Source organism: Pipistrellus hanaki (genome assembly GCF_964339955.1).
Source record: "Pipistrellus hanaki genome assembly, chromosome: 18".
Lineage (NCBI taxonomy): Eukaryota > Metazoa > Chordata > Mammalia > Chiroptera > Vespertilionidae > Pipistrellus > Pipistrellus hanaki.
Window position 1 is genome coordinate 7,416,305 of NC_140520.1, and position 27,653 is coordinate 7,443,957.

General features: G+C 46.5%; 1 protein-coding gene across 1 annotated transcript in view; it reads right to left on the minus strand.

Annotated features, from left to right (window-relative positions):
- Window positions 1-2,826: 2,826 nt before the first annotated feature.
- Window positions 2,827-27,653, minus strand: part of SLC30A7 (solute carrier family 30 member 7) — a 30,448-nt gene continuing 5,621 nt past the window's right edge. The window contains exons 4-11 of the mRNA XM_084865433.1: window positions 26,932-27,019; window positions 25,997-26,123; window positions 24,148-24,321; window positions 21,882-21,932; window positions 18,136-18,271; window positions 9,756-9,846; window positions 8,528-8,677; window positions 2,827-3,602 (exon numbers count right to left, since the gene is read on the minus strand). Of these exons, the coding sequence (XP_084721559.1) occupies window positions 3,555-3,602; window positions 8,528-8,677; window positions 9,756-9,846; window positions 18,136-18,271; window positions 21,882-21,932; window positions 24,148-24,321; window positions 25,997-26,123; window positions 26,932-27,019 (865 nt within the window). The 3' untranslated portion in view covers window positions 2,827-3,554. The remainder of the gene's footprint in view (window positions 3,603-8,527; window positions 8,678-9,755; window positions 9,847-18,135; window positions 18,272-21,881; window positions 21,933-24,147; window positions 24,322-25,996; window positions 26,124-26,931; window positions 27,020-27,653) is intronic.

Sequence of the window (27,653 nt, forward strand, 5' to 3'; positions counted from 1 at the left end):
ACAGACATCGATTCTTGTTGTTCACTTATTTTTGCACTCATTGGATGGAACCTGCAACCCTGGCGAGTCAGGGAAACGCTCTCACCAACTGAGCGATCCCGCCAGGGTGAATAAGGAATTTGTTTTGAAGATGGCAACAGAAAGCGAGCGCCCCTTTCTCAAGGTAATGCTTTTATGAAGAACTGAAAGGAGCAGTGTAGCATCTGGGATTCAGGTAAGAGTTCAGGATTTTACCCTCCTGAATTAAATCAGTTTTGTTCCAGACAGCAGGTAAGGCCCAATGCTTTGTGGCTCTGGGAGCAGCGTGCAGCAATCCCAGGCTCTGCAGCGCCCACATGCTAGAGGAGCACGCGGAAATGGCAGGATCTGAGGCCGAGAGGATGAGTTCCCAGAACACACAGCGAGCAGAAAAGAAGCAGTCCTCCCCCTGGGGTCAGCCCTGGCAAGTTAACGGAGAACCCACTCACGATAGAAGCATCCAATGCACAGATGTCATAAAAAAATTATTTTTTAAAATCAGGAACTGGCTTCACAAAGAGTAAAAAAAGTTAAAAAAAAAAAAATGTAATGTTATCTTCCATAAAGAATACTATAGAAATACTATTCTAAACCTCATAACTAGGTATGAAAAGTAAGACACTAAAACTCCATTTATAAAGTGCGTTCATTACCAAAAATGGAGGTCGAGGGCCTTTATTTACAAGGCGGTCTGTCCCGTGGACAGAAAGGCAGCCACTCCACAAGGAGGCGGCACAGGGGAGCAGAAAGCTCTAGACCTGGAGTCCGAAGGCCCGGGTCCTATTGGCTCTGCCGCTACTCATCTCTGTGCCCTGGCGGGAAGGACGGCTTTTTGGGGCTTGACATTCTCATCTGGAAAATGAGAGGTAGAGCAGACAGGTGCCTCAGATATCAGATTCTGTGTTTTAAGCAAATGCAAGATTTTTGCTCATGTTAATAACCTATAAAATGGGTGATAGTAGAAAAGACATCAGCAGACTCCAGCCAATGATTGGCTGCTTTACAAAGTGCACAGAAGTCACAGTATTTTGGTTACTGGCATCGAAGCCGAGGCCTGGAAGCGAGGGAATCCCAGTGCCTCGGGCCCCCACTGACGACGGTGCGGGGACCGTGAGGATGCCCGTGGGGAACACGCAGCTACATGTACACGGCCCCTCCCACGCTGGGACCCGGCCGGGTAAGGGAGCTGCAGAGTTGGGCAAGCCCTTCCTCTTGATCAGTGCCATCTCCACTTCACACAAAACTCGGGTGGACATTTCCGCTTGGAAAAGCTTACTTGGCGGGAAAATCTGTTCTCCGAGAATATTTTGGTTTTTAAAATATTGGCAAAGTTGTACTAGATACTCAGAGATCCCCCCCACCAAAGGTCAGCCCAACCAGAGGGATATTCTGAGTGTATTTTATAACTATTATCAAGTAGTCTTCCTCCGTGAAATGGTCTACTTGAGCGATACATCTGGGCCAACAGCATTGATAAGAGAGCAGTTCCGAAGAGGGAGGGAAAGGTTGCTTTTTCTCGCTGGTTTTTCACGGCTGCACGAACACATGTAGAGCCAATACCTCATCGAAGGGAAACCCACACTCGGGCCTGATGGCGAGGGTGGTGTAGGTGCTGCTTGCACAAAAGCTCATTGGCAGCAGAGCGCTCAGCAAGAGGCAGAACTGGACCCTCGGAACGCACTCGTACCTTCTACAGGCCACTGCGGGCGTTCTCCCAGGTGGGAGACAGCAGTGCCATCGCTCACAATTCGTGCCTAAAGGCGCACGTCCCATGTCCCCCCGTGCCTTCCCCTGCCTGTCATTCCCGGCATCGCCCACCCCGAGGCCAGCCAGGCTTCTCCGTGACCTCCTCACGCTTACGGGAGCAGCAGTGCCATCTGCAGGACGTGCCCTTGAATACCTCCCTCCTAACGGCGCAACGATGGCTTGGCACAGTCGACTGCAGGGGTTCTCGGCGCTGGCACCGCCTGGCAGTCGGAGACTTTGGGAAATACTGCTTGGTCTGCAGAAAGGGGACAGTCGCCAGCCCGTGGCCGCGGGCAGCTCGGAAAGGCAAGAAGAGCACAGACAGGCTGGTTCTCCTACCAGCGTCGTTCACAGATCACGGGTCAGAGGCAGGAAGAGGATGCGCCAGCACTTAGACAAACCGACAGCAGTTTCTGCCGCCTCCGTGGGAGAGTGCTGCTTCTCAGCTACAGTCCCCACAGCCATCTCCATCCTCCATCTCCATCCTGCAGGCTGTGATCTAAGTCACCAGGGGAGAAGCACCGCGACAGAAGGAAGCACAGTAGGAAACGCCTACCCCGCTCAGCATCTCCTCCAACGGCATGTTTCGGCGGACTGGTCCAGCGCCCGTCACCTCCAAGTGCGATGTTGCTTTTCTCACACACAGGAACCTACACGTGGACTTATTTGGGAGTCCTGAGGCACTGTGTCAGGAGGCGTCCTGTTCCCGCATCGGCCTGAGCGTCCGCAGTCCCGGCACAGCAGCAGGCAGCTCCGTGCGTCCGTGTGACGTCATTGGGAGGATGGAGAAGCAAAGTGACACAGCCCCATCACTGCCATCTCCACTGCATTCATAAAATCCTTCCTTCGTTAACAAAGCCCACGGAAAACAGCAAGGACGGACACGGGAAAGTCGGTCACAGACACAGGAGCTGTTGTAGAAATCTGGAATCTAGCACATCGTGGAGGAACTCAGAACAACTCTCTAAAACAGATGCATTTGCCAAGTTTGGAAAACACAGTTCACAAAATAATTTAATGTAATTATTGAATCTGATTTAAAAAACAAAACAAAAAATCACCTTTTATTTTTTGTGTGTGTGTGGAGATAAAGCAATGACGGAAACTTTCCATAGATCTAACCCTCTGCTGGAAGTCCACAGAAAGACACACGGTGCACACCGCTAACTAGAGTCTCATTTTGTGCAGATGACAGAATACTCACTTAGAGAAGCAGACATGACCTCGGATGCTGGCAGATACATTTTTCTGAGGCGAAGGCACTTGGAAAACCCAATATGGTTTGGTTCATAAGTTTGCAAGGTACAAACAATTTTACAGACATGTGATTACACCGAAGAACGTCAGCGAGTGTGACATGACATATAAAACGGATTCCCGGCTCTCGCTCTTTTTGTAAGAACACTGGTTTTGTGGGAATGAGAGCAGCAGTTTCCAGCGGCCTCGGTGGAGCCGGTCCAGACAACTGGAGGCCACGGTCTGAATTTCTTACTGGCCAGGAGGAGGGGTGGCGTGAGGACATTGGAAACGAAAAAAGAAAAGGGAGAAACAAACAAAAAGCATCTCAGAGATCACAACGTTGCGGCGGGGACAGCACAGGGGCCAGACCCAAGCCCGGGGGAGGGTCTGTGCCCTGGCCCCCCAGTGGTGGCCGCCCGCATAGCGCTGACCGGGTCTTCTGGTCTACCTGGGCTGGCGCTGTAGTGTTGCCCTGTCTCAGATTGCCGGGCACATGTTCGGGGTTGTACAGTACCAGAGATGTGGTCCCCAAAGCAGCAGTTTCTCGTTCCTCACATGGCTGCGAAGTCGATCTGTACGTAAAGCTGTCTCACTCCGGCCTGAAAAGTTCAAAAGAAAATCAGAAAATCAGACGAGCCAGTAACAAACTATACAGTTCGGGAAAGTCATTTAAATGGATGATTTTTCCTTTCTGCCTCTATTTTACGTCATAGAGAGTAACAAGTATGTTCATAAATCACAAAAGAAGTCTCCGATTACCTCTACAAGAGAAAGCCGCGCAACCAATGACAGGCGCACCCCTGAGTGTTGGGGAAATGAGGTCGCCGTCTACCAGGAGGAAGGGGCCTCTAACGGAATGAAGAGCTGGGCGGCCCAGGAGCGCCCAGCACAGAAGACATCTCGCTTTTTCCTCATTTAGAAGAGAAACCCTCGCTGGGATCAAGGTGAAGTCTTTGAAACACACTCAGTAGCACCCTCTCCTTAAGAGGGTGGCAGAAAAAAAAAAAAAAAAGGACAGAACTTCACATCTGTATGATTTTGAGCTCAAGTTAAAACCAACTCGCTTTTTCTATTTTGAAAGTGTTGATAAAATACCAACCCTACTTATCTCACAAAACTGTTAACACAGTCATCCCGTGTAACAAATACTTAATAAATCCTGCTACATGCCAGGTGCTATTATAAGGATCATGTGTGATATGAGAAAGGATTTATTATGCTCTAATAGGCTATTAAAGCCAATTATTATGATTGATTCATTATATTTGATTTAGTCAACCCATGTGGCCCCCAAAATAACTATACTAAGGAACTCTCCTGTAAAATTCTAGTATGTCTTACCCTGAAGACAAAACTGGAGCCCAAATAAACGGCTTCATTTCTCTTCCCTTTTAACAGAACTGTTAATGAAAGCAAAATGGGGGAAACAGCTAAGTGTGTGTGCAGACCCAGAGCTACGGTGATACACAACGAGGTAGCCCAAGGCTATGAGAGAGAAAGCAATGCAAGGAGGAAATCAAAGGGCTGCTAAATGATCTTTGCATAATCGTGAGTTAATTACTCGCTGTCCCCTGAGGGGCTCAGCTCCCACAGAAGCTCAGTCTCACAGAAGCCACTCTGCTTCCTCCACCTGCCCCCCACCTGTCCCCATGGGGACAGCCTCCACTTGGCCAGCTTCCCACTTCCCTCTCCCGATTTCCTTTAAGGCAGAGAGAAAAGGGGAATTTCCAAAGAATGCAAACTAGGGTCCCTGTCCAGTTGACTCACTCCAGACTCCTGACCAACACCCAGCGGATCCAAGCCCTGCGGGTCCCATCAGCTGCCCCAGGGCTGCCTGGGGACTGTGCTCCCCCACAGAGCACTCCTGTCTTACATCCTGAGAACAGCGCAGCTCGCAGAACACTGTTCAAACTGGAAAGACGGCCCGTGCTTTGTAACACCGATGCGCCAAAGAAAATAAATGTTGTAACCCGGTGCCACAGACTTACAACATCCTCACTCAATGCCCATTGTTGTGGCGAGGAAAACAAACCGGAAGTAAATGTAGAAACATCAACAGGAATATGGCTACTGAGAATGGCTGGTTGGTTTGTATTCTCTATCAATTCTCCAAAACTACCAAAACGCTCCACTAAATCAGCTCAGAATGAGTAAACGGGGAATCTGACGAGGTCACAGGTCACAAGCAGTGGCTGGTGTCTGGGCTCCTTTCCCTATAAACTGGGGACAACAGTCCTGGGAGGACAGACGGGGCTGTCGGTCAAGGCCGCAGGAGCTATTCCATTCCACGAACAAACGCCTGAACCTGCGGCCCCACAAGCACCAGCCTGGGGATCCGAGGCCTCACCCCCGTGGCTGTGGTCTCCCCTCCTCGGAGGCTGGGTTCTCCCCTCCTCGGCTGTGGTCTCCCCTCCTCGGAGGTGGGCCACAAGCATGTGTGATGAAGAAAGAAAACGGAAGGGCAGGTAAGGAAAGAGGCAGACCTGCCAGCAAAGTGGATTTATAACCGAGTCAGCCCCCACCAGCAGGTGCGGAACAGCCGGCCACCTGCCGCAGCCAGGAAGGGGGGGGTGGGGGGGGAGCCCGGTGAGGCAGGAAGGGAGTGGGCGCAGGGGTGGCGCGGGGAGTGCTTGGAGCCCCCGCTGCCTGTGAGGAGGCTCCGGGTTCCTTCCTGGGGATCAGCTGTGACTTCTATTTTGGGACTAAGAGTGGGGCCCCAAGAGCTGAAGCAGGAAGCTGGGGCTCAGGGCTGAATGGCACCCAGAAGCAGGCCGAGGAGAGAGGATGGGAGAAATGAGGAGAGGTTCCGCGGGAGCAGATGGCGTGCTTGGGCAACTGAGGAGGGTACATTCTAGATTTTTCTTCAAACGTTATTTCCCACAAAACAGAAGTGTATTAAAAAATTGACATGATTTTCATCCGGCCAATTTAATACAAGAAACAAAATGTTAAATGGCCCTCCTAACCCAGCGTCCCACTTTCTCCTGTTCAAATAGTAAAATTAAAAATAAGTTTTCACCGAAACCGGTTTGGCTCAGTGGATAGAGCGCTGGCCTGCGGACTGAAAGATCCCAGGTTCGATTCCGGCACATTCCCAGTAGGGGGTGTGCAGGAGGCAGCTGATTGATGTTTCTCTCTCATAGATGTTTCTAGCTCTCTGTCCCTCTCCCTTCCTCTCTGTAAAAAATCAATAAAATATATTTTTTAAATAAATAAATAAATAAGTTTTCTATCTCACCAATTCTCAAATGATAACTCATTTTTTTAAAGAGTTTGTACAACGGGAGGAAGAAAGAAAAGACTTTTTCTATGCCAATAGGAAACCTTGTAGTTTAAAAACTGGATTATCACTTAATTAATTAATACTCCCAGAGGAATCTGGGTACTGAAGAGGCTGCCAGTTGTAGATCCGTGCTGAGCAGCGGCTCCAGCCATGGGAGACTAACGGGCTGAAATGGGAGTGAAAAGGCCAGGCCTAATAGGCAGTCCTAAAACTGTCAGAAAACATCGCTTCACAGGCAAAATGGAAGGTCATACTTCTCATACTTCTGAAGTTATCAGCCTTCCCGGTTTCAAGTTGTCCTGAGAAATTTTAATAGCTTTTTAACCAAAACAATTACTTACATTCTGATGTGAAAATCAGCTACAAGAAGACACCAAAACATGTCACAAAACCAAAGAGTAAGCATATCGTTGAGAAAGCCCTATGAACAAGGTGTAACGTAAAAACGTTGACATTTTATTCATGAAAGGAAACGTGACTGCAAACCCTGGATGAACGAAGCATGTGGACATGCATCTAGGGCACTAGCAGAAAGGACACACAAATGAACAAAGCGCTTCCGTCCTGCACGTGGCGGACTGAAGAGCGGTCACATAGGCACTCGCAAAGCTACGGCTGAGAGGCGTTATTGGGGCGGCCCCTCTCCCCTCTGGGAAAACGTGTCCATCGTCTGCACCACGGGCCTCGGTCTCTCCGAGGAACAGAATGAAGTGGCCTGCCCTGAGCTGACAAAAGGGCTTAGAGTATTTTCCAGGGCTTAACATTTTCAAAACCCAAATACGGTTTCCCAAACCAAAGCAGCAGCTGAGCAAACCTCCCGCCCGGACTGTCTAAAGGATTCCCGGCAGAGCCTGTCCTCCGGTGACAGCCCGCCTCTGTCTGCTCGGTTCTGCCGGGCAGCGCGCCTTCTCGGAGGGCAAGCTCGATCAGCCGGGTCCCGGAGGGGCTGAGGCCGGTAGAGGCCGGGTCCGAGGCGGACAGGGTGGAAGGGCGCTCCCAGGGGAAACCAAGGCTACAGGAGAGATCAGTGATCTGGAAACAGCAGCGAGCTCAAACACCTTGCAGGCCTAGCCCGCGTCACGTGGAAGTCACACGACGTAGCCTGTGTCATACGGTAGCCGCGTGACATCGCCCAGGCCAAATGGGAGTCACATGAGACTTGTTAGTGTCTGTGCACCAAGAGGCAGGCTCTTCGACCCCGCAGCACCGCAGGAGTCCCTGTCCCTGCGGGCGATGATGTCATTTAGCCCCAAAGGCGCAGGCCCGCTTTCCTCTTCTGGAGAAGAGCGAGCGCTTGTCTCCGAGCAGGGCCTGAATCTAACTCAGCTGCGGTTCTTTGCTGTCCGTGCCTACAGATACCACATCTCTCTCCCTCTCTCATCTAGAATAATCCCCGCCGTTGTTTTTCCTTTCATGACATTGACAGCCGGTAAGAATCCAGGCTGACCCCCAGCAGAAGGTCCCACAGCGGGTCCGGCTGGCTGTGATGGGCTGGGCTGGCAGGAGGCACTCCCAGGTCTCCAGCACAGACCTCTAGGGCACGTGATGTGTCTCCTCACGAGCTCCATGTGCTAAGATGGCACTGGCAACCGTGTTGGCATCTAGTTTCTCGCTAAATATTTCCAGCGAACCAGACCAAGAAGAGAATGTGTGTGTTCTCGCTCTTCCCTGTGGATGTTCCTGACATAAAGTCTTGATCTCAGGGCATCCAGAATCACAGCGGTCGCTCACGCCGATTACCAGCCACTGTGGCTCACGGCGCATCAGCATGCGCTTGTATAACAACGCTGCCCACTGCCCAGGCGGCATCCTGCTCCCAGACAGAGAGAAGAGAACTCCACGGCACAGTAAGCCATTGAACGGCAGACCTGCCGTCACACTGAAATGCTGGCAGAGGCTGCCTTTAGCTAAAACCGCGGACAAGGCGTTACTCTTATCCCAAACGCTTGGAATGCCTGGCTTCACACGGCACCTCGCACGTCTTAACGGAGCATATAGCAAAGGGGAATCACTTTTCCTTAAAGGAACACAATCAGTGTAATGGTGAGGATTAACTAAAATAAGGATCTCCCAAATCTGACTCTGGGATTGAAAAAGAAAAACACATCTGTGCTTACTTCACGGTGTAGCATATAAATATACATATTTTGGCTATGTTAAGTAGTAAATATTTTTAAAATGGTAGATACAACAAATTCTAAGATATAAAGGAGTTAGAAAAAAGAAAAAAAAAAGTCATACCTGAGTAAAAATATTGTGTGTTTGGCTTAAAATCCATCTGGTGTCAGAGTCAGGCGCCACCACTAACTTCAGGGTCCCGACGTACACGTCAGAACACAAGGTCCAGAAGTGCTGTTCCTGTAAGCTGTAGACGCCCTGTAAGTGCTGCACCTGCAGAGAAAGGCCGGGATTAACACCCTCGGGCGCAGGGGCCCCTCCCGCTCTGACTCCCAGGCAGCATGTCAGTCCGCACTGAGCTTCCCCGCCAGCAAACAAGGGGGGGGTGTGAATCCACGAAACCCTGGGGCTCACTGTGTGCCCGGCGCCCTGACAGGCAGGCGTTTGGGAAGCAGGAATGAGCAGGTGCCGAAAGCTGTTGGGCACGGCTGAAAGTGCCTGGAAGAAATGTACACATTCTGCTGAAACCCGTTTGGCTCAGTGGATAGAGCGTCGGCCTGCAGACTGAAAGGTCCCAGGTTCGATTCCGGTCAAGGGCATGTACCTTGGTTGCGGGCACATTCCCAGTAGGGTGTGTGCAGGAGGCAGCTGATTGATGTTTCTCTCTCATCGATGTTTCTAGCTCTCTATCCTTCTCCCTTCCTCTCTATAAAAAAAAAAAAAATCAATAAAATATATTAAAAGAAAAAAAGAAATGTACACGTTCAAATGGGAACAAGTGAGCTAAGAAACGAGGGAAACAAGATAAACTCAAAGAAATAAGAAGGACATAAAAAGGCCGAAATCAATGGTCCAGGGAGTTGAAAAGAGAGAACTCACAAGATGGAGAAAAACCAATCCTTTGAAAAGGTCAGTGAGCTGGAGCCAGTGTTTCTTTTTTCCTCTTTAATTGATTGGCTTTAGAGCGAGCGAGAGAAAGAGTGAGAGAAAGACCGATGTGTTGTCCCACTTACTGATGTGCTTCTTGGTTGCTTCCTGTGTGTGCCCTGACCAGGGATTTAATCCACAACCTTGGTGCAAGGGACGACCCTCTTCCAGCCTAAAGCTTTCTGATGCTCCCATTTCATCAGAGCTAAACCTCTTAGCAAGCCCCAAACCTGGGCATGACCTGTCCCCTGCCCCTCTCTCCAAACTTCCCGGCCCTTCTGCTCTTCCTCACGCCTCAGCTAATGGCCTTTCTCTTCCTCAAACACACTCGTTCCCCCCCACACAACTCTGCATCACCATTTTCCCAACCCTTAACGGCCTACCGTGTGGCAGCAGCACGGCCAGGCCGGCGGCCGAGACTCACCCGCTGGTAGCACTGCGGCAGGGTGCCCTCCAGCTGCGGCGGCGTCCGCTGCATCAGCACGCCCACCGACTCCCGCAGGAGAGGGATGACACTGGGGAGAAGGACGCAGGTGGTTAGAGCCAGTCTGACAGCCTGTCTGGAAGAGCGCAGAGCACCCCTCTCTGGAGTGGAACGTGGTCAGCTTTACCAGAGAAATATGGGGAAGAGGAATCTAGTCCTTGTTCCAGAGGTTCATGTGATCAACAAGCTATCACCTAACGCAGTGTTTCCCAAAGTGTGGTACGAGTACCCCCAGGGGTACGGGAAGAGTTTGGTGGGGGTACACGTTGCACCGGAGTTTGGTGGGGATATGCACTGAACCGTGCTTAGCTGCTCCTAATTCTACGTTCTCATGAGTACGAGGGGTACTCCGCGTTACGAAAATCATAGAAGAGTTATACATATGTCAAAAGTTTGGGAAACACTGATCTAAAGGAAAAGTGAAGTGCTAGATGAACATGTCTGTGTCTAAACCCGGAAACGTGCACTACCGAACTAGTGCACTGAGATCTGGACCAGCGGTCAGCGGAATGTTCCTGAAACAGACTCCAGTCTTCCCAGGCCGCCCGGGAAGCGCATCTCTCACACAGTCCACACACGCTCAATAGAATGTTAGGAAAAACACAAAAATGTTAGTCCAGTCGTTAATATTTTTCCAACGGAGTATATGTGTCTTCTTTCATTATTTAAACTTGGGGTGGAGAACCTTTTCTCTGCCGAGGGCCATTTGGATCTTTATAACGATATTCGAGGGCTACACACATTATCATCTTAAAACTTAGGCTGCTGTTGGTCCAACAACTCGCCCCTCATGCCTAGGCAGGGACAGACCCAACGATTTTGCGGGACTGATTCGGCCCGTGGGCCGCACCTGCCCCACCGCGGGCTTACACAATAGAGGCCTGAGCCCACGCACAGCTCTGCTGCCCCCGACAGGCCGGTCCTCCCGGGGTGGGCAAGTGCTGCTCTCCATGCTGACGGTTAAATGCGATGAACGGTGTGTGGGAGGGCGGCTCTGAGGCCGGGGATTCTGAGCCAGATCCACCTGGAGTCCTGCCCGTTTTCACCTGACAGTGAATCGGAACCTTCGAGGGAAGGTCAAGGCGTCCAAACAGTTCCTGGCTGCTCCCCTCCCCTTCCTTCGGTCACGCGTCTACAGTGATCCCTTCACCGGATTACTCCCACCGCCTCCTAAGTGGTCCCCTGCCCCCAGTCCGCTCTGGGGTCCACAGTGACGGACCCCATGACCCTGCCTCCCCATGTGCCCTCAGGTGCGCCCTCCCTGGACCAGCTGGGGACTTGCCGCTCACGAAGAGCATGGCAACGTGACGAGATGTCACTTCTAAGGCCCAAAGGCTCTGGCTTCCCACTCGGTCGCCCTCCTCACCCGCGTGCAGGTGCTGGCTCCCAGTTGCCACGCTGTGAGCTGTCTCGGGCGGCCCTGGGCAAGGGGCGGAGGGTGCCCCTGGAGAGGATCGAGACCCTCAGTCCAGAGGCCCAGCCCCACTCAGTACCCAACCACCCGGAGTGACCTGGAGTGGGTCTCCCCAGGTGGCCCTGGCTGACTCCTTGGTCGCGGCTTTGGGAGACACCCTGTGCCAGCCTGGGCTCCTGAACCAAGGTCAACCAGAGAGAACATACGTTACTTCGGCGCCTGGGCTTTTGTGTGGCCTGCTATGCACCCCTGGGTGACCGATCCACGCTCTAGAAAGCTGCCAGACCGCTCTCTCCAAGCCAGTCTGAGCCCCTCCCTCCCCATTAGAAACCTGTTCAAGCTGCCGGCTGCCGGCGGAAGTGCCAGCTCCTCAGCGTGGCATGTTTCTGGCTCTGGCCCTCCGGCTTCACCTCCCGTCACCCCGCTTCACTGTAAGCTCCGACCGTAAACAGCTTGTACTTCGCCCTCCGCTGTTTCTTCCTTCCGTGCTCTGGCTCAGGCGCAACCTCCGCCTAGAGTGTCCCTAAACGGCCCTCTAACCTGATTTCTGTTCCTTAAAACCTCCAGTGTCCCCCTTTTAGGGCATCTTTCCCGATCCCAAGCTGTCCTCCAAACTGTAGGGAATGTCCGTAGGAGCAGAGAGGAAATGGGCAGCTGGAAACAGGGATAAGGATCTGGCAGCCCCTTCATCCTCTACCCGAGCGAGGTGCCTGCTCCGTCCGCCGTGCTGTCACTGCACAGGCGAGGACCCCGGGTTCAGAAAAAGGCGAAGAAAAGCAGGCAGTGACTAGTCAACCATGTGACATGTCCATCTCCCTCCCCATCCTCATTCCCAGGAAAAGGCTCCCGGCGGGCTGCTCTCACACCCTAAAGGCAATCCATGTCTTCCTCCGCTCCGCAATGTCCTCCTGAGAATCACCGTGAGGAGAAATGAGCGGGCGGTTCCCCATCCAGCTTAAATCCAGCTACTGTGGTAAGTGGTTCTCCCATCTGTAACCCCGGGATCTGCTGGTGCCTGAGAGGTCCGTGGGCAGTGCACTCCAGTGGAGACCACGACTGTCACGATGGAAGGATAACACGGAGCGTGTCCTGTCAGTAAGGGTCCCTCGAGGTGCTGTGATTTTACTGCCCTACGACCGTGGTCGGCAAACTCATTAGTCAACAGAGCCAAATGTCAACAGTACGATTAAAATTTATTAAACTTAAATTTCTTCTAACGCCACTTCTTCAAAATAGACTCACCCAGGCCGTGGTATTTTGTGGAAGAGCCACACTCAAGAGGCCAAAGAGCTGCATGTGGCTCTCGAGCCACAGTTTGCCGGCCATGACCCTAGGACATCTGGGAAGGTGGCCTGTTTGGACAGAGTTTTAATGAAATGCTTACATTCAACAGCAGCGAGCAGGTCGCCAGAGCGCATGGATGCACCGCGCGCCTTCTCCAACGAGAAGGTTAAGGTCACGTAAGAATCGCAGCTGCAGGCGCTGTAACGGGGTCGCGAAGCCGCGGTGGGGAGAAAAGGGTGCTTGCTGAATCACGTGGTGAAATGCCATTCGGAACCAAGGTCCATTTCCGCAATAATGTCAAAGGCCATAAGTATGTCAAAGAAACCTATAGAAACTCTAGCCTTGTTTTTTAAAATTGTGTTTAGCTCAGGAGTTTGGGTCCATATTTTTCCGATTAACTGTTGTAAAGGGGACTGGCGAAGCAGACTTGAGCATGAGTGTATCTAGCCATAATGAAAGGATAGATATGGGGGAAAAGACAAGCGTAGCAAATTCCTGCCTGAGCTCAGACTCGGAGCTGCGTCCAAACCCCAAAAGCAAGCATTTGGAGACAATTAGAGGTCGGCTTCTGGTCCACCAGCTCGACTCCAGCTTGAACAATGCAAGGCTGCCCTCTCAGCCTGCACAGCAAGGCGGGAGTCATGTGCTCTGCGTTTACCAGTAAAACAGGGCAATGACTCGATTCTTCAAAAGCTGGAGGCAAATCAAATCTATAATCGTACGATCTTGCATGTGCATTGAAATGCGAAAGCGGAAACCCTCGCAGACTAAATAAGCGCCCTAGTCATTATTCTCTATGGCTAGTAATTTTGTGAATGAAAATATACTCAGATCTTACTTCAAAAGCGGCTTTTGTGGGAGGGCCTCCCCCTCCCAGCAGGAGGGTCTCCGGCAGGAACCCTCTGAAGGGCACGGGCCTAGTGATGATCGTGTGTAACGGTAAGAACTGAAACTGCTCAGACCTGGGATAAATACCCAGTAGTAAGGACTGAAACGTAATTACTACTTCAGCTCTTTTATTTGGCTTCTGAGCCGCGCCCTCCTGCACTCGATCAGTGGAGCTTCTACTAGACACACACAGAGAAAGAAAGATGCATGAGAAGAATGCATACATGTGAAGGCCTGGTGTATGTCACATACTCCAAAATGTTTAGTGGACAAAAAAGTAAAAAAAAAAAAAAAAAACCCTGACCCCAAACTGTAATGTACTCTTCGCTGAGACATGCGGTCCTGTGGCGGGCCGAGTATGCTGTCACTTTTACATAAACACAACTATTCCGTGGTGATAGACAATTACTATTAACCCAGAATTTCCTAAGCCTAACTTAGAACAGATGACCCCAAACCACAAGGCCAGTGGCTTCCCTTACAATTATACTAGTTTCCAAACCACTGGCTTACCAGTGCGTCTTGAGAGCATCTACTGTGCTCAGTAATGGGAAGGAGATGCCCTAAAATACCCCTGAACTTGGAGCCGGAGCCACAAAGAGGCCGCCTTTTCCTTAAACTTCTGGAACTCAGTTGTAACATGTCATGCATCTGATCTTTGAACCGAAAGCATCCGTAAATAATGCCAACTTATAAACAACTAGCAGCGTCTTTGTTGAGACAACACTTAATAATGTCTAAAGTGCTTTTCATACATTTTTTTCTAATTTGATCCTCACGACGGCCTTAAGTGACCGTAAGGAAATGTTGGAATCACTGTTAGGGCTTCTTTTGCGACCTGATATGTAGTCTATTGGGGAGGACACTCGTGTGGGTGTGAGAAGAATGTGTGTCCTGCTGCTGTTGGGTGGAGTCGTCTCTATCTGGCTGTTAGCCAATGGGCCTCAGTGCTGTTCAATTCTTCTTCCTTGCTGACCCTCTACATGATTGACAGACTGGTTTCCTCCCCCGCCTCAGTCATTTTTTAAGTTCTATATCTGAGTTCACGGACTCTTCCTCTGCCTGGTCAAATCTGCTGTTGCGTCCCTCCGGGGAAATCTTCATCCAGTTATTATTTATTATCCTTCAGTTCCAGAATGTCTGTTGGGCTCTCTCTCCGCAATAGATTCTCTCCCTTGGCTGATATTCTCATTTTGTTCATGTACCGTTTTTCTGCTTTTGTTTTGTGTCTGCTTTCTTTCAATCAACTGGGCACCCTTATGATGGTAATTTTGAGTTCTGTCTCCCTTTTGTAGGCTTGTCTCCCTTTTGTAGGCTTGGTTTCTGGAGACTGAATCGTTTCCTTTAAATGTGTCATAGTTGTCGTTTCTTTGTATCTCTTATTTTTTTTTGTTTGGGTTTCAGTATCTGAAGAATCAGCCACGACTCTAGACTTTGTGGTCTGGCTTCCTAAGGGAGGTCTTTCTCTACGTAGCCAGGCGGGAGATCCTGAAGAGTCTTGTCTGCGTACGTGTCCTGTCTGGCAGGTGCATGGTGTCTCCTGTTGGAAAGGTTGCTGGCTTCTACTCAGGAATTCATGTCTGCAATACCAGGCTTTCTGCAGCTGCAGGAAATCAGTCCTAGGGTTCCACCTGGTGTCTGTCTGAGGTACTGCAAAGTCTAATGTAAGGTTGGTGTCTTTGCACCTGCCAGTTGGGCATCTCTAATGTTATTGGCTAATGATCACTCTGCTTGCCAGGAACCTTAAGTGACCTTAAGAAGATGCTGGAGTCACTGTTAGGTCTTCCTTTGTGAGCTGACATGTAGTCTATCAGGAAGAATACCCCATTGGGCGCTTCATCTGAACCATCGAACACAAGAAATGACACGAGTGACATTTCTCAATTCCCCCAAGGATAGTGCATGATCAGAACTTTCTAGATGTGTAAGTGAGAAGCTAACAATTACATGCACATGCATGCTGTAACGCAGTAGGGCAGCGGTCACCAACCTGTGGTCTGTGAACCACGGGTGGTCCGTGAGGTCCGAAAGGCTGGCGACCGCTAAATTAGGGCATTCCCAGAATGATGTTTGAGAAAGGGTGTTAGACTAGTCAGTATTTACAAATGTTCTCTCATGGTTTTATATACAATTACTAGGCAAAAATGTTCCCATTGTGGATACATATATAAATACAAGCACCAAGTTAAAATCCTGAGAAACTCTTTCTTTATCTTAGTTCCAAAAAGTACAGTTCTCAAATGATAACCACTTGAAGGGCACCCACAAAGGAAGCTTTTAAGACACCACCCAAAACCACTTTTTTAAAAAGCGTACCTCCATAATTTCTCATAAATGATATGGTAGCTTTTTACATTTTTTTTAATTCTTACATTTACTTAATATCAGCTGTGAATAATTACCTACTTGACTTACAATTACTTAATATTGACTACGAATAATTACCTACTTGACCACAGAATCAACAAGGTTTATCAATATTAGTATCTGGTCCAAGTCCTATCTTCCTGAACATGGATGATCACCTATGATTTAGAATTTCAAATTCATAATTTCGTTTCACTAGTACACATTGTTTCCATTCCGTACCTCTCTTACAACCATTATCTGTCATTTCTAAAGCCTACTGCCCTAGATTGCCTCTAGAAGTTGAGCTGTTTGTGTCTTCAATATGACCAGAAGTAAAAGAAAAGAAAGTTTTGCAACCTTTTCTTTGTACTAACAAATGATTATGGTTAAGATGCACAAAGCCCCGTGAGATGGTACCTGCAGAAAACGAATTTAAAACGTTTCAGCAAGGCTTTGGAGATACCACCCAGTCCCCGCTCATTTCTGCATCCTGTTTATGTGTTTCTTTCCCATCATGCATAGGTACCTCTTTTATTTAAGTAACTCAGAAACCAAGCCACAGATCTGGGCAAAGGGCATCGCTTTCAAGAGAAATTCAGTTACTACTAACTGTTCAAAGGTCTGCATCTCAGTCACGAACCTACTCTCCATTCCAATTCAGCGGCTAATGGGAAAAGGAGCAAGCCATTCCGAAGCCTCTTGCGAGAAGCGTACATTTTCAGAAAATAAAAGCTGCGCTCTCATTGTCACCCTCAATCTGCTGCTTTTCCTGGGAAACAAAACTCATCGCAGCACCACCAGTTTTACCCAGAAATATCTATCACCATTTGCCTGCGCTAGGAAATGGTAAGAGAAAAACTCTTTTTCTAAGCAATCACTTTCACTGCGCAAGTGAAAATGGAACATTGGGCAGGCAGCCTGGAAGGGAGACATCCATTTCCATGGCAGGCTCTCCACTGAGGAACATTAAAATGCAGAGAATGTATAAAGTCCCATTACTTCTTTTGCTCTTGATGAATTGCAAATATATATAAAAATTAAGGGTGAGGGAAAATGACTCCTTTATAGTCTATTTTGTCGTGTCTATAAGAGTTTTCATTTATTTCCTAAAATCTTCTTTGGCTAATCAGGCAAAGTCTTTAGACCAATTTGAAAAACATCTCAGAGTGATCTTGCACATATTTCATTATCATGTGAACATTTACGTAAATTAAGTTTGCTTTCTTAACAGAAAAGTAGATAATTGGAATGTCTTTATTTTGCACTTTGAAGCTAAAGGTTTTTTTATTGCCCTCCATTTTAAAAAATTATGTTTTTTAAGATCAAGTCAGAAATGTTGGTTTGCCTTGAAGACATTAGGGAAGAGCGTAATTTTATACTTACACCTGAAGAGACCCACATAGCAACCATTCAGGGCTGAATATATACATATTATATACATACAATATACACACACACACACACACACACACACACACACACATATATATATACACATACACACACACTACAATACTATACACATGCTATATATATTTCCTCCTCATCTATGGAAAGAGAAATATGTGCTTTACAATAATAAATCATTCTTGCCTGGCTGGAGTGGCTCAGTTGGTTGAGTGTCATCCCATGCACCAAAAGGTTGCCGGTTCAATTCCCAGTCAGGGCACATGCCCAGGTTGTGGGCTTGATCCCCAGTAGGGGGCGTGCAGGAGGCAGCCAACCAATGATTCTCTCTCATCACTGATATTTCTATCTATCTTCTCCCTTCTTCCCTCCCTAAAAATAAATAAATATAATAATGATGAATCGTCCTTATATGTTGCTCTGTACATTGTTATCATTTATTGTCATTGAATTAAGACCTTGCTAGCTAACTAATCATCCTGAAACTTTATAGACTTAAAATAACAGCTGCACTACCTCTCACCCGGAAGCTGGGGATACGCTAACGCCGGCCAAGCTCAACAATCAGCACAGAGAGCAGATATTCAATAATGTAAAAAAAAAAAAAGCCTAAAAATGACTAAAGAAATACTGCTAACAGAGGAAATGTCACCTACAGGTGCTGTCCTCCTGATGGATTTTTCTTTATACTTCTCATCCCTTTCCAAGTTTCCTATATTGACTATATTGATTATAAGTTTATAATCCGAAAAAGCTAAAAAAGGTTTTCTTACTCAGAATATAATTTTACACGTAATACAAACAAAAACCCACAAAGCAGAGGCCTGGAAGAAAAGAAAAAAGCTGAAAGAATAGCCAAGTTATCCACACAGTTCTCCTGGCTGGTGGGAGGAGAGGTGCTTTTCTCCTTATCCTTTCCTCCACTCGGCCCAGTTTCTTTGTCAACGTAATCCTTCCGAAGCCACAAGCGACACCTACCTCACGACGATGAGCACGGCTATGAGGATGGAGCAGATCGGGTCTGCTATCATCAGCCCGAAGTTCTGCATCAGGAGGGCGGACGCGATCACCCCGATGCTCCCCAGCGTGTCCGCGAGAATGTGCAGAAACACACCTACAAACAGACCAGCAGGACCAAAACACAGCTGAGCAACTGCCAGTGCAAACATTTCTGGAAATCATCTTATTTACCATATGAAGTGCTACATACTAATTTGAGAAATGGCCAGCATGTAGATTAACTAACTGGTTAGTAATGAAGCAATAGTACCTTGGGGATTGAAACACTCCCTCCTGTTTCAAATCAGCGAGGCCCAATATCCCTGATGCAGAATAGCGTAAGTGAGGAAGTAGAGCAGTGCATGGATTCTAAAAATCGTTTGTGCACATTTGTCTCTGGTTAAAAGAGCCCAGAAATTAACAACTTGTTAGAAGAAAATGTCATTGGCAGAAAGAATCTAATCTGTCAAGAGAACATCGCTAAATGTATGGATCATGGACACAGAGAGCCCCCTGCTGGTCACTAAAATTACACATTTCAGGCGAATTACCTATGGACCATAACTATTAAACCTGACAAACTTATTAATTATCGTGAAGACTTTGTTACCTCAAGTTACACACTAAGCTCGAACTTGATATAAAAGTAGAAATTTAAATATTTTACATTGGATGTAAATATATTTGAACTTTTAATAATTAAATATTAAATTGGTATGATTCTCACTGTCTAAGAACCTAGATATAATATTAACATTTAAGAATTGACTCTTGATGGAAAAGACATTTTAAAATGTCAAGAAGCAAGTTTAATATATGTTGTTTTTCAAAAATATTTAATTAGAGAGATTATTCAACATTTAGATCTCTAGTGAATAAAATGTACGCTATGGCAAAACACCGTTTCTTAAAATGTCTCTTAAAATACATTTTTTGGTGTACTACAGAATTTTAGTAAGTGGTTTATGTGTACCATGAGATGAAAAAGGTTGAAAATCACTGCCCTATACAACTTCAACCAGTGTTGCTAAAAATAAAACATTCTTCAACATCATCAACTATTTTAGCTGAAAAGAAATATCTAATGTGTAAAAAGCATGGTCTGCTTTAGAAATACTTTTTTTTTCTAGTTTTTTATTCACTGACATTATTTTAGGTGTGAAATATACATTTGCTTGAACCTGAAAACACTTCCTAATAACTTAAAAATTGACTATTAACCAGTCCAATCACATCCTAATGCATTCTGGGAAAATACATTTCATTTCATCTGCCACCATGGAATTTTATATCAAGTATTATAGCAAATGTAATTCATTCCTCAGTACCTATTACTTTTTCATTCTGAGTAACAGTTATCTTTTTCTTTTTTAATTTTTTATTTTTTTTACATATTTTAACATTGCCCCCCCCCATACATACCCTCCCTCCCCAGAGTTTTGTGTCCATTGGTTGTACTTATATGCATGTATCTGAGTAACAGTTTTCAACCTTTTTCATCTCATGGCATACATAAACCAATTACTAAAATTCTGTGGCACACCAAAATACATATGTTTTTGCCCATCTGACATAAAATAGATATAATTTTGAATGATTCACACACAAAAATGATAGTAACTACAAACCCCTTTTTGCTCCAAAGTGACTTTTTTTAAAAATTAGGCAGCTATACTTGTACATTAGGATTTCTGATACCAAGAATTAACCTATTAGATACAACCTTAATATGCAATTATGCAATATAACTATTCAGATGCAACTCTAGTATATGACCTGTATATTTATGGTTCAAAACGGGGCTATTCGGGCTATTGTCATTGTTTTATTCGACCACTTAAAGAAATAGTGAGGAATTGCATGTTTTAAAAATTCTTGCAGCATACTGCTTGGAAATCGCTGGTATAGGGTATTGAGCTTTATAATAATTCTTTTTTTAAAAATGGCTTTTTTTTTCTTTTTTTTTAACCTTTGTAACAATTCTTTAGGGGGGGAAATGGCTTTTTTCCATCACAAAAATATGTTATGGGAAAATATATTTCATTTCCCTAGGTATTTCAGTAGCAAAGAATAGTAAGTGTTGGGATCACCTTAAGCTTTAAAATTAAATGGAGAAAGATACACAGCAAAGTAGATTGAGGGGCCCTAAGCTTCAAAATTCTTAAGTGATGTGTGTGATTTTTAAGTCTTTATATTTTGTAATCGGTGTTTTGGGATCAGAATTGAACACAGCTCTCAACATCAGAAGGAAAAAGAAAAGAATCGCTCGTTTTTTATTTTCCTTTGGAAATGGGGCAAGAAGCTGAGGGGTTCACTCCTCAGTTCTCCCCGTGTGAGCGTCTGTGCGGAAAAGAGTTAGTAGCGGCAGTCATCCCTGCCCTTCAGCCATCTGCTGGGCTGCTGCAGCCCCATAAGCTGGTGGGCACTTAGGAAATATGCACCAATGTTCACAGCAGCTGTATAAAAGGCAATTAGGAAGGCAAACCCAACCTCCCCTCGCATCGTGATGATTTCTCAACTAAAAATGAGCTCTCATTATCAAGGCTCACTGATAGCACTGGATACAGACACTCCTTAGGCATCATTACAAGCTATTTCAGCAGGTAGACAATTCTGTATATTTTGCAAATGGGAAGCGAGGGGCTGGAAGACACATTTAAGGGCCTGAAATAACCTCTTTGGTGCAGAGGAGCACATTTACAGGGAAATGTCAAAAGCGAGAGCTGCCTCGGAAGCCGTGGAGTTAAGTAGGTGTAGCGGGGACTGGATCACAAGCTACTGAGAAGGTCAGGCTGAAGTCAAGTTCATAAAGGCAGAAAGATGGGCCGCTGGGACTTAGAAAACTGGAACAATGAAGTCTAAACGGAAATTGCGACCAAAGATTGGTTCCCATCCCAAAACGGGAACTACCACAGTTCACAGACAAGACTGATTTTCTCTGGCGTGTAAAATTTGAGAATACACCATTTGACATGATAGGTAAGCTCCTGTTTAGGTATCATTTTTTTATGCCTGTGGATGTAACTGAGGTCTCACTTTGCATTACATTTTTTTAAAAATATAACAGACTTATTCTTTGAGAGCAGTTTTAGGCTCACAGCAAAATTAAGGGTAGATTTTTACACCCTCTGCCCCCACACATGCACAGCCTCCTCATTATCAGCATTCCCCACCGGGTAACATGTGTTACCACTGATGAAACAGTGTCCACACACCAATGTCACCCAAAGGCCACGGTTTACATTGGGGTTCACCATGGCCAGTGAACATCTTTGGTTTTGGATGCATTGCATTTGTAGCACTAAATTTTCCACAACATAAATACATATGGAATATTATTCTTGGGAAAATTATTTAATAACCCTGCATAGGTAAATATACTACTGTGATGTTACTATAGTCATTGGGATGGGCAGCATTTTACTCATGCAGTATCGTTTCTGAACATTTTATTCTTCTTATTACATCTGAGAAAACAGCCAACTACAATTAAATGAAAAGAATGTCTTTTAGCGCTTAGATTATAAAATTGAAAAACAGGAACAAAATTGATGCTAAAATCTGTCATAGGCTAATAAATGTTATTTATCCATAAATGGGTTATCAGAAAATTCATTAGGACGGGGCTAACATTTTAAAAACAAATACTATGTTACAAATTTTTCTTAAAGGAAAACTCTGAAGCCAGCTTCGTAGGACAGAAAGGGGCCAGCGCCTTGCCGTACCTTGTAAAATCTGTCTGCTGGGGCCTGCTGTCTGCTTGAAGGAGGGGCCATCTGCAGAGAGGCAAGTGAGATTATTTCAGAACATGTCTTCAGTTCCCGGCGCAATGTTTGCCATTCAGAGCACCTTTCACTCAAAGGCATCGCGAAGGCTGCATGACTACACAGCCACGTCAGACCTACAATTACGTTTGACACTTAATACAGTAACAGAGAATGATAGTAACACTGTCATTCTGCTGTGTGGAGGCAAAACAGGGAGGCGCCTGCCGATCCTGCGGACAGCCCACAGCGTGCCTGCCCTCCAAGCCCAGCGCCCTATCCAGGCCCCTGCTGTGTCAAAAGGCTGTGGGCCCAGATAGACAGTCATTTCTGACAGCTGTTCAGGGAGGTGTCCCTGCTGCTCTGACGTCAGAGCTACAGGAGACAACGTAACCCCCTCCTGTTCACACTCTCAGAGTCCTCTGGGTCCAGAGCATGGCTGGCTGCTTACCAAACCCCTTTCTCCTTCCGCGCTGGCCAACAACTAAACCACACTTCCGGTGGCCTTTAGTTAGGTGCGTGTGTCACTCGGTAGTGAACAAAGGACTAGATGGAAGGCACGTCTGGGCTCGTAAGCATGTCCCATCTGACCTTCTACCTAATTCTCAGGGTTAAGAATCCCACAGAATGCCGAAACCCGTTTGGCTCAGTGGATAGAGCGTCGGCCTGCGGGACTGGAAGGTCCCAGGTTCGATTCCGGTCAAGGGCATGTACCCTGGTTGCGGGCACATCCCAGTGGGGGCCGTGCAAGAGGCAGCTGATCGATGTTTCTCTCTCATTGATGTTTCTAACTCTCTATCCCTCTCCCTTCCTCTCTGTAAAAAATCAATAAAATATATTATTTAAAAAAAAAAAAAAAAATCCCACAGAGGAAAGAACCCGGATCCTGGAATTGCCATGGAGGACAGAGAGCCTACCCTGTCCACCCAACACAAGATCTGAACTTGACTGTTTATATCCCTGAGATGGGAGCAGTTAAAACAATGAGCCGCTGGCTCGACTCACGTGCAGGTTCCCAGTCATAGGAAGCTCCCAGCACTTCCCAGTGGGACAGTGCTGTCTCTTCAGGGGAAACGGAACGCAGGCGGTATTGCTACCGCAACCCAGATGGGCTCCTCAAGGCGGAAGGCACGATAAGAGTCAAGAGCAGATTTTGGAGTCAGACTCCTTGTCTCAAAAGCCTGGCATTCCTAGTCACCAGCTGCTATGATTTCCTCATGGCCTGATGTCACGAGGAGTTTTTAAAGAAATCATCCCAACAATGAAGGATACACAGTTTTTCAAGATTATTTTGGGATGCATGTGAGCACCAAACTTAGAAAAGCAAGGTTTTAGAGCATATCAGTGTAACAGTTACAAACTCAGTCTCTAAGGCCCCTTTCATATTTTCAAATCTAAAGCTTCAGAATTCTGCCAATAGGGCAAGTACACAAAGTATTTAAGCATATAGTTTATTTAAAGATTAATCAAATTGTGCCAATTAAGCAACTATTAGTCTATACTCAAAATTTTCATGAATAATTTCAAATAGAATTTTTAAATAAAATATTAAATGGCTAAATACCTTATAACTTAGTATCCAATGCAATGTAAGTCAGCATACAAAGATTCCTAAGGGTACATTGAGGTAAATATCTATCAAAATTACATGAAAATGTGAAGAATTGAAAACTCCAATTGTATTTTTATAACCCTATATATAGTACAAAAGGCCTCATCATACTTTAAAAATATCACACTTTTGTCTGGGTGGGGTTGCTCAGTGGTTAAGCATCAACATATAAACCAGGAGGTCACAGTTAGATTCCCAGTCAGGGCACATGTCTGAGCTATGGATTTAATCCCCATAGGGGGCATACAGGAGGCAGTCTATCGATGTGTCTCTCTCATCAATTTTTCTCTCTCTCTATCCCTCTCCCTTCTCCTCTCTCTAAAATCAATAAGAAGTTATTTTTTAAAAATCACGCTTTTCATTTGCTGAAATGCAATTGTTCCTCATTCACGGACACTCATGTAAAATAGTAACTTTTTATCATGATATACTCCCTGAAAGAAAGCCATATCCACTGCCTGATACCACGCCAGTCTCACCGCACACTAAAAAAGAACCGGTGTGGGAACCAGGGTGGTCCGCTGGACAGGAAGCTAGCTGCGATGCTTGAACAGACCCTTCCTCCAGGAGTTCTCTGCGCAGGTCTGTGTGAGGGAGGCCTCAGGCTGCACTCACCGTGGGAGTGGAAGTGTCCGTGTCCGTGGTCGTGTCCGTGTCCGTGGTCATGGCTGTGCGCGTGGTCATGGCTGTGTGCGGTGCCGTGTTTCGGTTCCGGACTGTGGCAATGGTCTCCGTGGCCGAGGGCCTGGTCCAAGGCACCGTTAAAGAGGGAATGGCTGTGTCCATGGCCTGCGAACAGTGTTAAAACAAAAGGCATGTGAAAATACATTAGCTAGCGGCTACAATAACAATGATGTCAGCAAAGAAAGCTCTAAAACCAGACTCAAGTTCATAAACATGTACTTGTAAAGTGTTACTGATTCATTACAATAATACTGAGTTCCTACCTCACAGCACAGGAAGGAAATAAAAGCAGAGATTGATAAACAGACCCTAAAATTTATATGGAAATTCAACAAGGGATCCAGAAAAGCCAAAACAACCCTTTTAATAAAAAAGAATCAGGCAGAAAAAAATCACATATTGCGATTTTAACCCTACTTCAGGAAATCCAGAAAAAACTCTCACATTTATGGTCAACTAATTGTTGGCAAGGATGACAATTCAGTGGGGGGAAAAAAAAGTCATCTTTTTAGCAGATGGCGCTGAGACAATTTGTCATCTAGATATAAGAAAATATTGGACCCCTATCTCACACCACACACAAAAATTGACTCAAAATGGGTCAGACTTAAATGTAGTCTTAAATGGATGCATTTAACTCCAAAATTTAAGGATGGGTCCTCGTAAGAAAATCTACGCATGCAGTTACTAATTTTAAATCAACCGAAGGAGGGGAAAACATCATACAACAGACGCAGGAATAATCCTCGGCTGGTAAAGCAGTTTGATCAGAAATGAGGCCCAGCCATCAGCCCCGGGGAGCAGCTCTGCTAATGCCCTTCACTCAGCAATGCTCCTCGCCCTGCCTGCTGCTCAGCCCCGCTGAGGGCACGGGGTCAAGCATTCCTCCGGTGGTTCTGGGATAAAACCTGGCATCAGCGCTTTTTAAAAAGCTACCCAGGTGACTGTGCTGGTGGACGCAAGGATACGAGCGGGGAAGTGTTTCTCATCAACACTGCGCTCGAGGGCCTGGCTATGCCGTGAGACAAGCAGGAGTGCGAGCTATCTTCTTCACTGGGTGAAAAACTCTCAGCTCCCCAACAATGGGCCACATGGCAAATATTTATGTTAAAATGCCTAGGACAACGTCATAAAGGACGTGGAATTTCATATGAACGTGAAATTTAATCTGAGTTGTGTCGATTTTTCACAATTAAACGCAGACAGTGAATTTTTGGTCAAAATTCCAATAAGATTTTTCATAAAACTTGACAAGCTGATTAAAAAAATAAGCAAGACAGACCCAAAAAGCCTGGAAAACCAGAGACAGGACTTCCCCGACGAGACAGGAAACCAGGGAGCCCACACTCGGGAGCTCCGTGGACTGTTCGTGGAGAAGGGGGGCTGGGACATGCGAATGGAAGGATCTGAAGAACAGATGATGGCAAGTTTCTCACCCACATGCACTATAATTTTTTAATCACTAGGTTTGTTTTGTGGCTTTGATGTTTGTTTGTCTGTGTTATATAAATGGTGTCATCATCAACAGATGAGCAACACAGGTCTGGAGGGGTCCACACCAAAATCGGAGCACGCGTAACGGAGAAGATGCTACTGTCCAGTGAGGGGCGGGGAGAAGGGGGAGGGATGGTTCAGGAAGACATTAATAAGAGTAAAGCCTATTAACATTACTTGTGTTATTACAAGTCCAAGTTTAACTTCGAGAATGGTCAGTTTTCAGAAGTGAGTGACTGAGACGGACACCAGGACGTGAAGAGACAGAGGGCTCGGACCGTCGTACCAGAGCCGTGCGAATGGCCATGGCCTCCATGCTGGAACACGAATATCCCCACCAGGTTCACCACGAAGCCCATGACGGAGACCAGCAGCAGGCGCTCGTGGTGCACGTCGGGGGGCGCCAGCGCTCTCTGCAAAACACAAGGCAAGGTTCATCGGGTGACTTCCCCGGGGTCCACTGGTGGGAACAAAGAGCCGCTTTAAAAATCGTTCAGGTCTTTTCAGAATGAAAAGTCACTCCAGAAATATCTGCCCACGGTCTATCGGAAGAAAACCAGTATTCACCACACCCGTGGTCGGCAAACCGAGAGCTCGAGAGCCACATGTGGCCCTTTGGCCCCTGGAGTGTGGCTCTTCCACGAAGTACCACGGCCTGGGCGAGTCTATTTTGAAGAAGTGTCGTTAGAAGAAGTTTAAGTTTCAAAAATGTGGCTCTCCAAAGAAATGTCAATCATTGTACTGTTGGTATTTGGCTCTGTTGACTAATGAGTTTGCCGACCACTGCACCACACTGTAAGAAAGGCAACAATGACCTTTTGGTCTGAAGCACATCCTTCCGTGGCATTTTAGAGCGTTGCCTTTCATTTCAAGGTCACTCCCCTTGAAATCTTCTTGTTTCCAGGTACCACATAAGAAGTCCCCCAACCCCCGTCCCACCCCAGAACTCAGGTTCTCTTCAGAACTCTCCCAGCAGGCCTTTACTCTCCAGTGTCAACACTCCATTTGCACCTGCAAAGCACCATTATTTGCCTTCCGTTTCAAGTAGGGTGCACATCTAGTTCATTTTTCTCAACTATTTCGTAAGCTCCTCCTATAACCCAAGGCTGTCCTCAACACTTCATAATCGTGTGCAAAACAGCTCTATTACATATACGCTTAGCGAATTAAACATCTTCCTTGCATATATAATTTGCCAAATCTAATCATTATCTACTGTACCTCAACTCCTTCTGAGAAAATAAAAAAGGCAGTGAAGATCAAAAACAGCCCGTTGACAAAGCCAGCCAGCACTTCCGCTCTGACATACCTGCAGAGCAAAGTAAACAACCAAATTATTAAGTTATTTCTTACAGATCAAACAGTCAACATCAAACGCATGTTCGATGACCCTAACCCACTTTAAACGTTTTAAGTGGCCAGCAAAGACCCAGCGTGTATAGTGCAGTGTGTTTTATTGCACATATATTCCAAAAACAAGAACATGAATTTCAATATTATGAATTATGCTGAATAGCAGAAAATACAGATTTCCTCACAGCAATCAGAAGACCTTGGAGTAAGGAGGTGTAGAAAGACCGTCCCCAGAAATGTGAAGCTCAGCTTGTCGCTGGAGCAGGAAGAGCAGGACTAAACAGTCAAAGAAGAATCCAAAGAGAAAAAGGGGGAGAAGAGAGCTTGAGAAGGGGGGGTTTGTAACGTATTAATCCCTTCTCTCCTAAGGACGCCTTAGGCCCTCTGCTTTGTGTTATTCAGCTTTCAAAACTCTGGGAAGCGGATTTGATCTGAAGGAAAATAAAATTATTTCTCAAGTATCCCTGGAACCACTTGAGATTTCTTTCCTCTCGCTCTTTTTCTAAGATTAAGAAATGCAGCACGAACGCTGACCTGTTTTTAGAATCAATTCCAGCTTCGCATCATTCTAGCTGAACTAGTTTTTGAAA